At 44.7% G+C, this 12,750-nt stretch overlaps 1 protein-coding gene across 3 annotated transcripts in view; it reads right to left on the bottom strand.

The window, feature by feature from the left end:
- Window positions 1-12,750, bottom strand: part of NFATC2 (nuclear factor of activated T cells 2) — a 125,427-nt gene that overhangs the window by 60,738 nt on the left and 51,939 nt on the right. For all 3 annotated transcript variants that reach the window (XM_024205795.3, XM_024205794.3, XM_029911800.1), the window contains one exon: window positions 1,885-2,025. In XM_024205795.3, coding sequence (XP_024061563.1) covers window positions 1,885-2,025 — 141 coding nt within the window. The remainder of the gene's footprint in view (window positions 1-1,884; window positions 2,026-12,750) is intronic.

Here is a 12,750-nt window from a genome sequence, read left to right as displayed (position 1 = left end):
TGAAAGCGGAAGCAACAATGACAGGGGCACCAGAAAGATGCACAACCCACCGACCGTGGGTTTATTTTGGCGTTGTTTGCTTCTGAACAGCTTATCAGTGTTTATAAGATAGCATGAAGATCAGAGCTGCAGCACTCAAGCTACCCCTTTAAAAAAATATTCTTAGTGTTTCTCCAGCAGCTTGCACCCAAAGATCTCAAATACTGTTATAAACATTAATAAATTAGGTCTCACACCCTCACTCTGAGGCAGGGGGTTGCATTATCCCTCTCATTGTTTGCTGGTGCTCTCCTGTCTGCTTGTCTCCACCTGTTGGCTCTTGTTTTAGACTTAGACTGTAAATTCTTTGGGGGCAGGGACCATCCTTTTGTTCTATGTTTGTACCGCACCTAGCACTATAGGATCCTGGTCCATGATTAGGGCTCCTAGCTGCTCCAGTAATGCAGGTAATTATTAATACTAATAATAATCCCCAAACTGAAGCACAGAGGCCCTGATTATCAGCAGTGCTGAGCACCTGCAGCTCCCACTGGTTTCAAATAGCTGGGAACAGAACCATCTTTCACCTTCCCATTCCATGCCTTAATCACAAGAATCCCATCCTTCCTCTCTTCTTGGACGGATATTCCCTACATCCTGCTATTTGGAAGGTACTTCTGGCAAGAATTAAGGCATGTGTTGAAACAGATCCAAATTAATCTCAACTTCATTTGCTTGGGGTTAGCTATGAAGATATGAGCTATATTTTTGCTCTGTTATCAAAAAGACTTCCTTTGTGCAGTCAGTTTGTAAAAATGGTACACTGTATTGGAAAGATTTTCAATCCCATCACATTCTGTTGTTTGGAAGGCACCTATTGTTCCACTACCCACACACCATCTCCATTAACTGTCTCATATTTTCGCTCTAGTAGTACATCCATGCAATGCCAGTCAGATAGCAGTACATGGTGTTCCACATTCTGATGGATGGGGATCATCCCAGGTGGAAAACATCAATCTCAGACTGATTTTAGGTCTTTATTCTTCTTAGAGTAGATGCCCTTAGATTTCATGTGGTCAGAATTCTTGTTTGTTTTACTTTCTAACATCCATTTTGGTCACAAATTTCTCTAGAAGTCCTATGAAAATAGGGAGAGGGGATTTCAGACGCTGCTTCAAAATGGCATTGAGAGGAGCCATTAACCCTCTTTAGTCACTGCAAAACAGCTAGCAGTGCTATGCTACCAAAATACTCTCATGCACCCCAACAATTCACGGACATTGACGGAACAATGGCAGCACAGCAGGGAAAGAATCAACACACAGGCCTAATAAAAAAAAAAGTGAACCAAGAAATTGTTCTGACTGACATTAAAATTTCCAAGGAAGGATTGGTGGCCCATAGACCGCTGGTCTCTCCACTAAATAGCAACACACTTTCTGATGGTGTGTGAGCGACTGAGGCTGACCTCACTTTTATTTTTAATTAAGTCCATATTTTATTGGGCAATTACTGGCCCTAGCCTTTATTTCCCCCCCCAAAAGACAATGATCATTAATCATACCTGTTGTATTAAAATTATACGCTGCTCAAGAGTCCCAAGCCCAATTACTCCTATGAGACCTTGGGCACATCACTTAATCATTCCATGCCTCAATTTACCCAACTATAAAATGGGAACAACACTATTTGCCTTATCTTCCGAGGACCTATCACAGATATTTACTCCCACGAGTAACTTTACTTATATGATTAGCTCCAGTGACTGGAATGACTTTACTCATGTGAACTTTAGTGGGATTACTCATATGAGTACAGTTATTCATAATGTGTGACATATTTTTAGGATCAGTTCCTAAGACTATACATTTCATCAGAGAAACACTGCAAAATCTGCCTTACCTGACGTCTTCTCAGTGAATACAACTTTAGACTCGGCTGTGAAATTCTGACCAGACAGGATCATCTGCTGTCCGCCGTAAACTAGGCAGCTCTCAATATCTTGTCTTTCAACCATTGGAAGCTCATGAGCAGATCTTTGGGCTGTGGACAAAATGCAGACATGAATGAAATCAAATATGTTTTACCAGGACTTTCCAGATCTTCACAGAACTATCCACGGATTGATCTTGTCATCGTTACCATCCTCTTGCTGCCAAAGGAGCTTCTCTAAGATGCTAAATTTAGGTTTAAAAAGGAAAAATAAACTTACTCAAGACCTTTTATTTGGAAACATTCAGGAGCTGGCTCCAAAGTTGTAGCTGTGCTGGCCTTACTCCTTGTCCTTGACAAAGGACAGCTTGGATGAATGAGCTGGAGCGTGCCCATGTCTGTTTCCAAATAAATGGCCAAATTTTAAATGCTCACACACTACAATCCTGGAGCCTTAACATTCCACCTGCCAGAAGGATTCCACTGAACAACACTGAATTCCTTTTTTAGAAAACCAATACAAATCTCCACTCCTTTCCAGCAGGACAGACAACATGAAAAGGCTTCAGAACAATCCGTTCACCAACATCAATGCACAACTGCTGAGTACACGAAGCCCTGTGTTTGTACCCTCAAACAGCTGCTTGGAACAACAAGATGGGCCACTGCATGCACACAGCACCATTGGCACACAGAAGGCCCTGCAGTCCTGAAGCTGCAGCAGTGGCTGCAGCATGGCTCTGCTACATTCTATGACCTTGTGGGGTTACTTGCCGCTGCAGGGATAACTGAGTAACAGGTCTATGCACTACAGAAAGAGAAAGTTTTAACATAACAGGATAAACAACAAGGGAAAGACCAGCCAAAGGAGGATCAGTGTGGAGATATGTTATTGATTGATGCCCATCTATAACAGAGAGGGTGGTATCTACAGGATGGGGCAAGTTGGGACCAGGATGGGGCCTAGACCAGGAATATTTCTCCACCTCTCTGGATTTAGTTATCCCAGTCAGGCAACTGGGGAGAATAATACTTTCCTGCCTTGCAGGAGCGGGAGAGAGAGATTTATGAAACACTTGAGGCTCCTCTACAGAAATGTAATATAGCATCTTCCAGATCATAATCATCGATTAATATGAGTTAGAACAATTCATATGGGCAGGAAAAAAGCTTCTAGGAATCACGTCTCCATCCACATTAACCTGTTTCCTCAAGCAAGCCTGCTTGTTCACAAACAGCAGTATCTGAAAAAAGCCATGATCCAGGAGTCCTTCCCCAGAACAGACACCTGGAAAGGATCAAACACCGTCCTGGGACCAGGCCTGGTGTTTAGCCCAAATGTATTTGTGTGTGCAATTTTTTTGCAAGTGATGCTATGGAGGCTGGGTACAGGCTCAGCTGACAAACTCCACCTCCAATCCCAGAATACACTTTATGCTTATTTAAAAAATATAGTTTGGTATTTATCACAGTAACTGTGTCATTGTAGATTTTTTTTATTTTGTTTTGCTTTGAATATAGGACAATCTTATGCCTTATTGTGCCCATCAAATGTATTATGACAGCTGGACTAAGAAGATGCCAGTGAAGAGTATCTATGCAGATAACTTTCACAGAAGCTGTTAATTTCTTCCACATGGCTGTATGATTAATCCCTCTTTTTAAATACTCAAGGTTTTGATGAGTTCATAATTGGATTTATCACAAAGAAAGATTTATAACCCTGAAAGCTTAAGAGTAAATAATATTCATAAAAAACCCATCTACGGCATTTAAAGGAGGACACACTTAAACTTCACCTGGAGCAGTAGTATGTCCTCTCATTCAGTTCAATGTCGTGTCAGAATGAAGGAGTGATGTTTCTTTACAGGGTCACTATGGGCCTAATTTTCAATGGAGCCAGCACCCACCGCAGCTTCCATTGATTTCAGTGTCTGAGGCAGGAAGCCTTAAATCCAGTTTCCTTAAGGGCACATGCTTACTCCTGCTTCTGGGCCCTGCAGCTACAACTTTTTCTTTTAAAGGGGCCCACAGAGGGTAACAGATGCACTGGGATGTGTGCATGCATTCCAAGTCCTAGTTTTCCTTTATGGGCACCTTTAATTCTAAAGTACTTTTCACACTGGCCCATGCAACTATGTATTCAAAATCCACACTTGATTTGCCCATGCAGGTTCAGCAACTGTGTGTGCAACTGCATACACAAATAGGCAATAACAGTCATTTGCACGCACAATTAATTACCAATGTGCATATGCAGCGATCATAACTACATGTATAAATTAGGCCCCCAGTTGCAAGTGAATTTTGTGCGTGCAACTGCACCTCTGGTTCCTCTGAAAATTGTGCTTATATATTGGGATCATTTTGCCCATCATTGAAAGGCTGCCATTTCTGAGGGTGGAATGGTGACTACGCCCCCCCAAACCCCAAAATACTAGATGACAGTTTAGGACAGTGAAACATTCCATATCTAATTAAAATGTCAGGATCAGAGGATTAAAAATATCAGTACTAAGAGTTTCAATCACAGGGTCTGGTTTTTCTCCTTGAGGCAGGCATAAGGTTAATGGGAGCACTAGGGGAAGAGGTGAGGTCATAGTGCATAACATGGTTTATTAACATTTACCTGTATGTATCCAGCTGCCATTAAGTTGTTTGCAAATTGAATATTCTATTATTAATTATTATTATTTACTATTATTTTTGATGTATTATTTTCTCCCTGAGCCACAACTGTAATGGAACTGGCAAAGAAATTAGGATCTTAGCATATGCCATGTTTTCACTCGTAAGAGGACAGAAGTTTCACTGGTGTATTGCTTCCATAGGATTATTGTTTTCCTTTGCAAAGAATATCAATCACCAGTAAATCCCCTTCCTCTAAGGCTCACGATGGATGGCCTGTATGCAATAATTTCACATTATTTCTTCTTCTCCCTCAGGGGTCGGCACTTCATAAAGTTACCTCCAGCTACTGTAGTTTATGAGCTTGAATAAATAAAACACTGTTGATTTAACCAGTTGGGGTGTTTACTTTTAATAGCAACTGTTACTGACATAAGGCAGCAAAGCAAATGTTAAAGAAATACTCGCACTTGGCCTGAAGCAGCATGTCAACCTATTAAAGTGTGCATTATTTTTCTATTTTATTTGACTGTCTGAAAATCAAGATGTCATGGATCCTCAGTGCCAAGAAATACAATACGCCCAGCGACACGAGAGAAAAAGAGAACGGCTCTCGGGGGGGAGGGGCGGGCTGTGCTGTGCCTCTGCGAGCCCCAGCCTCACAAAAGGGGAGGAGGGAGGGAAAGGGGGAAGCAAATCGCTCCACGTGCCACGCTTCAGACGTGCAGAGCACACGACAGGCAGAATGTGTTCTGGCAGGAAGGGAGGTGGCTCCTACATCTGTCTGGTGGTGCAGCATGCTTTTCTCATTCATATTCATAGATCCCAAGGCCAAAAGGGGCCATTGGGATCATCTAGTCTGACCTCCTGCATAACACAAGCCAGAGAACTGCCCCCAAACAATTCCTAGAGCAGATCTTTTTAAAAAGCATCCAACCTTGATGCCAGCTAATGAGGAAGAAGGTGAGTCCATGCCTCCCCTAGCACTTTGGGATGGCTAGCAATGCCATAAGGATTTATGCTGCACTTAGGGTGCTTGTGGATTGGGATTGTGGCTGACCCCTGTGCAGGTGTGCATGGGTGTGGGGAAGCTCCTTGCACCTGCTCGCTTTCCCCTTCCTCCTCTGTCCAGCTGCAGAGAGCCAGCTACCATCTGCTCCTCACAAGTTCCCTGCAGAAAAGTTGGTGGTTCTTTGTATGAAGAAGTTGGAAGACAGCAAGTGGCTCAGAGACCTCATTGGAAACAATCAACCCTTGAGATAAGCACCACTCTGGGCCCGATCCTGCCCCAAGCGAGTGTTGTTAATGGCTGTGTAGCAGGCAGCATTGGGTTCCAAGTGACAAACTCTAGTAAAGCCTTACAAGAATTATTTTAAATAATCACTGATCCTTCCAGCTTTACCCGAGACCCACCTTCCCCATCACCCCAAGAGGTGCCGCTCTTCTCTTCCACTTTCACTCTGCAATGCCTCACTTTGGATAAGCAGATCTAGTCCTGCTTCAGGGTCATGCTTCCTCCATTGGCTGGGAGGGCTGCCAAGCATTGCCGTTTTCCCTGAATGCTGATGGGAGGATGACAATGGCACAGTGATTTTTGAGGTTCCAAAGTTTGTTTTAGTCCAGTGCAGAACAGAAACACTCAGATGTTTTCACAAAAACGTAATTGTGTCAATTTGGGGAAAGCGAGGTGTGCGGGGGAGGGTGGTTTGGGGGCTAGGGCCCTGGCCTGGGAGACCCAGAGAGTGTGAGAGTCTCTCTCTCTCTCTCTCTCTCTCTCTCTCTCTAACCTTCCCAAGGAAAACTTCATTGAAACCCATACGTCTCGGGGAGACATTTCCACTTTGGTGAAACAACATATTTCGGTGAAATTTCATTTAGCCAAAGATGTTCTGACCAGCTCTTGTACTGACTCATTCTATGACTAAACTTCATTGAGTCTAATGCTTGCCTGAGTCCCCAGAGAGGAACTTCCTAGGCATTCTTTGTGTGTGTGTGCATGGTGCGTGTGAAAGGAGCAGTGGGATGGAATGGGAGATGTGAAGAAAATCACTAAATTGATCTGCCTCTTGGGAGAAGTAGACTCGTGGGCTCGCCATGGGCAGCACCAATCCAGCCATCACATAAGGAACAGACACTCTGCTATGTACACAGACATGGCTGGATCCTGTCCCCTTTTCTCTTGGGGCAAGAGCATTTTCAAAAATTAAATATCCAGGATTAACATATATATGCTACCTTCACTGCACTAGCCAAATGCCTTTACATCATCAGGAATTATTCACATTGATAAGAATGTTAAAAGGTAGGATTTGATCCAAAGTCCATTGAAATCAAGAAAGGGCTCCCATTGACTTTGTTTGTCTCTGGATCAGGGGCTTATTTCTATTCTATATTGATTCTTATGTTGCCCTCATCACTGTATTATCTCGGCACCTTAATCTCTGGGGCCTGTTCCAGTCTAGCTGCAATAATTCCTCCAAGAGCTTATCCTGACCTCCAAGAACACCTATGGAGAAAGAGTCCAAAGAACAGCTGCCAGGGCTCAGTTACATACCCGAATTTCAAACTCCTGCAAAGTTCAGGTTGTTTGGTCCCAAAGTTTTGGTTTGACCTATTATCATGAGGTCAGCTGCAAAATTCTGATCTGGTGCTGGGTTTGCATTTTGATCCCTCTCAAACTCAAAGGTCAGCAGTTTTTCAAATCAAGGTTGTTGGCTTGTGGCCATCCCTACCTGAAAGTTGAAAGGATTAGAGGCAGGATGTCTAATGAGGAAAGTCTGAAATGATGATCTATGCATGGCTCAAATGAAAGACAGTAGACATGTGCTAGGATAGTACTGGAAAGGAATGACTGAACCTTACAAGATTTAGAATAGAGGCTTAGTATGTAGAAGATTCCAAAAGCACCTGGAAGCTAAACATGCAAAAGCTTTAGATGAACAGTTCAGAAGCTCAAAAGAAGTTTGGCTTGGAGCTGAGTTTTGGATGAAGGTTCAAGTGTTCACTCCTATTTTACCTGACCTGGTTTGCACAATCCGTAGGGCTTTGCAGGGAACCAAAAGTAAGAAGAGAGATTATTTGGACTGGTCAAAAGGGACAAGGAGGCAGCGATGAATGGAAGTAACGAGGAAATTGAAAACTGAAAGCGAGATGGTTTGGGGAAACATTGCTGCCACAACTTCAGTCAAGCGCTGATGCTGGCTCCCGAAGTGCTCCACCAAAGCTCCATCACAAGTAGAGCTCACAAGAAAAATTGGACACTTGAGGAATTACAGCCTGGATCCACATTGCAATTGTCCCCCCATGCAAACTTCAGGCATCCCCTGGACATACCCACCCTCCCCAGTGTCTCAGCCAGCCAGAGTTCACCTCAGCCAGCCCAAGATCACCTTAGCGGCAGGCTTTCAATTAACTGATCCAAACAGGTTCCCCTGATTCCCAAGGCTCTTGACTCAGTCCAATGCCATATGGGGGAAAGGGAAGACAGGAATAGATGACTGAGGTGATGCCTTTTGGTGCTAAAAATATCTGTAATCCTATAAAATTCAAACTAAAACCTGAGAGCAATAGGAAAGGCTCAACAGAGGCATAATTTGCTGTGAAGCAGCAGAACAATTCTTCCTTCTCTTCTTAGAGTGAAACTTAATGAGCCAAAGTAAATATCTCTTTCCTCCTGTCACACTGTGTTTATTAACCACAAGCTGCTCGCCTGAGGCAGTGTAGACATTAGCAGAGCTCCTGAGCCCCATGCCTAGTTGAAGCACGAATGTTCCTGAGGAGACTTCAATCCAACAATCACAGTCACAGAAGCACTCCAAGCCTTCTGGGATATATGCATGGGAAGGCTGCAGGAGAAAGGGGACAAAGGCTGGAGGCAGTGCTTAATTTGTGCCAGGGCTTTCCAGGACTGAGCCCTGGCACCTCTAGGCTTGGCATTTCATAGCCCCAGCACCTGTGCCGTGTCAGTTCTGAAAATAAAAAATTTGCTTGGGCCCCAGCACCTAATTGCTGGAACCCTGGCACCTCGTTCATTACAAATTAAGCCCTGCCTGGAGGGAGATCTGGATTCTGGGATTTCCATGAGGAGACTAGGGATGGGAGATAATTTCAATAGAAAGGGTGGGATATTCTGTTCCCAGATAGGAGTGAAGGGTGGTGAATGGCCTATGTGAAAATTGCATCTTTCGTTAAATCAAATCAATCAATCAATAAAATAGCTATGTTTCCGGACCTCAGGGTTGCAGTGAAAAGTTTGAAAATATGACCTAAGTACACCAAACAGGCTAAAAAGAAGAAGTCAAAGAAAGAGAACCTAACATTGATCTAAAAACAAGTCAAACTTTGGGGCCTGGCTGTGTTCAGTGCTTCGGATTTGCAATGCTGCCCTGTGTCCCACACTATTAGCCTGCGCAAGGCTAAAAAATGGTGCCATGCTACAACTACCTTGGAAAATGGTAGGGAAGTGCCGTTCTGGGAGAGCAATGTGGGATGAGAACAGTTTAGAAAGCATTTGTTGCCAGCACAATTGAAGCAGCAGTTTGCACAGGGCCTTTCAAACAGAAACAATGCACAATAAATAGAGGGCTTGTTCATGCCCTCCCTTTGCACATTACTGTTTAAATGAGACCCTTGGGGAGAAGGAGTAAACAGCATCGGTGGCAACAAAGTGAGTTAAGAATGGTACTTTCTATACTGCAACCAGCTCACCAACCCAGCACGTGATTAATGACAGGAAAACCATGGCCTCGCTTCACTTCACTGCAGAGTAACTCTCTGGGTATGCACAGCATTTCCTTTTAATCCCTCATGGAGGAGAGCTGCTGAGATTAACCTTTGCTCAAAAGTTTATGGTCTGCATAATGCATTGGGTTGTTTGCTTAGACTTGCAGCAGCATCGTGATGGCAGGCAGCAAACGGGAGTTTACTCTCACACCAGGACTTTCAGCCTGAAACTGCGGATATGCATTATCCCACTGTCTGCAGCTCCCAGCTACCAGGCCGAATTCTGACAGCACCCACTGGGGTAAATATGGAATTGCCATTGCCTAGATTTACACAAAATGATGTTGAAAGAGGCAAACATTATCTCTGTAGCAATGAAATTTCCAATTCTAAATTTTGAAAAGGGAATTTTTTAAAAATAAATCCTATTATTTTTTAGCAAAAACCCCACAAAATTTCAAGGTATGTTTTTCTGATGCTAAATTGGACAATTTTTGTGAAAAAAAAAAGTTACGTTTTTCAAATTTAATTGAGAAAATTTGCAATCATCTTAGCACTCATGCTCCATTAAAGGGGCAAATTAAACAATCTACCAATTGTCACCAGAACATTTGTTACTGCTTTTAATCTCTATAAACTAAAACCCTTCTAGCTTGTCACTGTAGTCTGATCAGCTGGGATTCATAGCTGGGGAAAAGCAATAAATGATTTGCCAAGAGGAAGACAACATTTTTTAAACTGACTAGCTCTTTCTATCATAGTTATTAACATGCCATATATTATAAACTGAGAACATCTACATTTATGGGAAAATCTACTAGTAGAAAAGGAACCTTTCAGGGAAACTGATTAAAAGGAAACAAAATCTTTGATCCTATTTAGTGGAACAAAATTAGAAAATCGGAACCATCTAAATTCCTCAGAAGAACACGGTATTAAAGGAAGAGGGTTTTTTTAAACAAAGCAACCAACCAACCGCCTTATAAGAACAGGTTTTCAGAACTCTGTTATGTCAACTGCAACCATTGTAAAGAATTTATGAGGCCGGCATAACATCAGCTAACATGGACTGCATAATAAAAGAGCTGCAAGAGACTTCAAAAAAGACTAACAAGCATCTACTAGAACAGAAGCTGTGACATAGCTTGAATGGTATTCATGATTCTTGCATTCATTTCCCATGAGGGATTTTTTTTGTTTGCAAGAACCTTTGAGAAAGCAAAATGCCAATGTGTCTCAATGCCAGAAGTGCTCATGGGGCTACCTGGAAATCCCTCCTTCTCTTTATAGACGTTTGAGTCAAGGAGCAGAAACAAAACCATCTGACTCAGGTGGCCAATCACACACCAAGAGTAAACCTCAGCCAATAGTAAAAGATGCAGTGCAAGCAAATGGGCTGAAGTAATTTCACAGAAAGGGTTTGAACAATTCTGTAACATTGGACAAGCGTCTAAAGATTCAAAACTGTTCATGGATGAGTCACAAAGAAGAAAAAAAGGAGGGAGGATAGATATATTCGCTGAATAAGCTTTTCATGATGGAGAGTTTGCCCAGCTCTAATAGCAGCTATGTATCCAGAAATGTCATGCTGAACCTAACATGGAATCATATTTTGGCACTAAAGAAATTAGGGCTCCGATGTTCAGAACCAGAGACCAGATTGTTTCTTATGGATGAGCGGGCCTAGGTGGGTGAAAGCACCCTTCTACCTTTGTACCCCTGCACAGCAACAGGACACAGTCACAGTCCAGGGCAACGCAAGGACTGCATTTTCTGAGAGCCCCTGGGCTTAGGGTTGCCAGGCATCTGGTTTTCGACTGGAACACTGGGTCGAAAAGGGATCCGGTTGGCTCTAGTCAGCACCCCCAACCAGGCTGTTAAAAGTCCGGTCAGTGGCGCAGCGGGGGTCCGGGGCTAAGGCAAGGTCCCTGACTGCTCTGGCTCCGCGCAGCTCCTGGAAGCAGTCACCTGGTCCCTGTGGCCCCTACGCGCATGGGCAGCCAGGGAGGCTACATGCGCTGCCCCTGCCTGAGTGCCATCTCTGCAGCTCCCATTGGCCGGGAACCATGACCAATGGGAGCTCCTGGGTGGCGCCTGTGGGCATGAGGGCAGCGCGCAGAGCGTCCGTAGCCAGTGGCCACCCATGTGAGTAGGGGCCACAGGGACCTGGCTGCCACTTCCTGGGAGCTGTGGTAAGTGCTGCTGGAACCCTGCACCCCTGCCTGCACCCCAACCCTCTGCCCCAGCACGGAGTCCCCTCCCACACCCAAACTCCCTACCAGAGCCCACATACCACACCCCCCCACACCAATCCCCCTGCCCCAGCTTTGAACCCCTTCCTGCACCCCAAACTCCTCATCCCTGGACCTACCACAGAACCCACACCCCCAGTCGGAGCCCTCACCCCCACACACACACCCGAACCCCTGCCCCCACCCGGTGACAGTGAGTGAGGGTGGGGAAGAGCGAGCGATGGAGGGAGGGGGGATGGAGCGAGTGGGGGAAGGGGACTCAGAGAAGGGGCAGGGTAGGTGTGGAAAAGGGCTGTTCGGTTTTGTGCGGTTAGAAAGTTGGCAACCCTACGTGGGGTGCAAGACACCCCTGTGCACCAGGCAAAGTATGCTGCACCTCCTGAAATGTTGTGGTAGCTGGCACACTCCCACTGTGCGTCCCACAGCCCTCTGGGGTTGTTGGCTCTGCACTGCATGTATTACTCAGCTAGTCCCTAATTCAGCAAGGTACTTAAGCGTGTGCCTAACTTTAAGGACATTGATTTATGTGCTTAAGTAACTTGTTAAATAATGGCCCTAATTTGTGCATTACATAACCACATATGCAATGCACAGGTGACTGACCAGTGTGTGCAGGCACTGGGATCGTGCACACACAATCACAATAACTGCACAGGCATATTACCTGTGCAAATGCGCTCACGTGCAGAGAGGTTTGAGGGCTGGGGGAACAGGCCAGGTGAACACACTGCTATGTGGATCCACTGGCTATAGATCTCTGCGGACATCTGGTACAGATGTGGGGGCTAGTGCAGCATCAGGGCTCCATAGCCTGTAGGGGAGGCTTCCTACCAGCCCGTGTAGAACCCCCACCAGTGCCAAGCCGGCGAGGGAGCGGATTTAGCCACAAGCAAACGTTAACGGTTGCTACGATTAACGGTGCAGTTTAAAATTCCTTTGCCTCATCGATTGCTTCAGAGTAAAAGCCGCAGCCACAAAAGTCACTAGCTGCTGAATAATCCAGATGTCTAGATACAAGGTCCCTTCTGAGACATAATGGATCATTTAAACACTGCACAAGACGATATCACTTCTTCATATCCTTCCACACATCCGCCTTGGGAGAAACTTACTCCTAATGATATTTTTGAAATCGCTCCTGAATCTGACATAGGTGAGGTGGAATAAGACCTCCCCATGAAAGGAAGGTTTCAGAGTAGCAGCCGTGTTCGTCTGTATCCGCAAAAAGAACAGG

The sequence above is a fragment of the Terrapene carolina genome, unplaced genomic scaffold (assembly GCF_002925995.2).
Source record: "Terrapene carolina triunguis isolate 2854851 unplaced genomic scaffold, T_m_triunguis-2.0 Scaffold130, whole genome shotgun sequence".
In the NCBI taxonomy this organism is placed as follows: domain Eukaryota; kingdom Metazoa; phylum Chordata; order Testudines; family Emydidae; genus Terrapene; species Terrapene triunguis.
The sequence above is the reverse complement of the archived record's forward strand: the minus strand, read 5'-3'. Positions and strand labels throughout refer to the sequence as shown.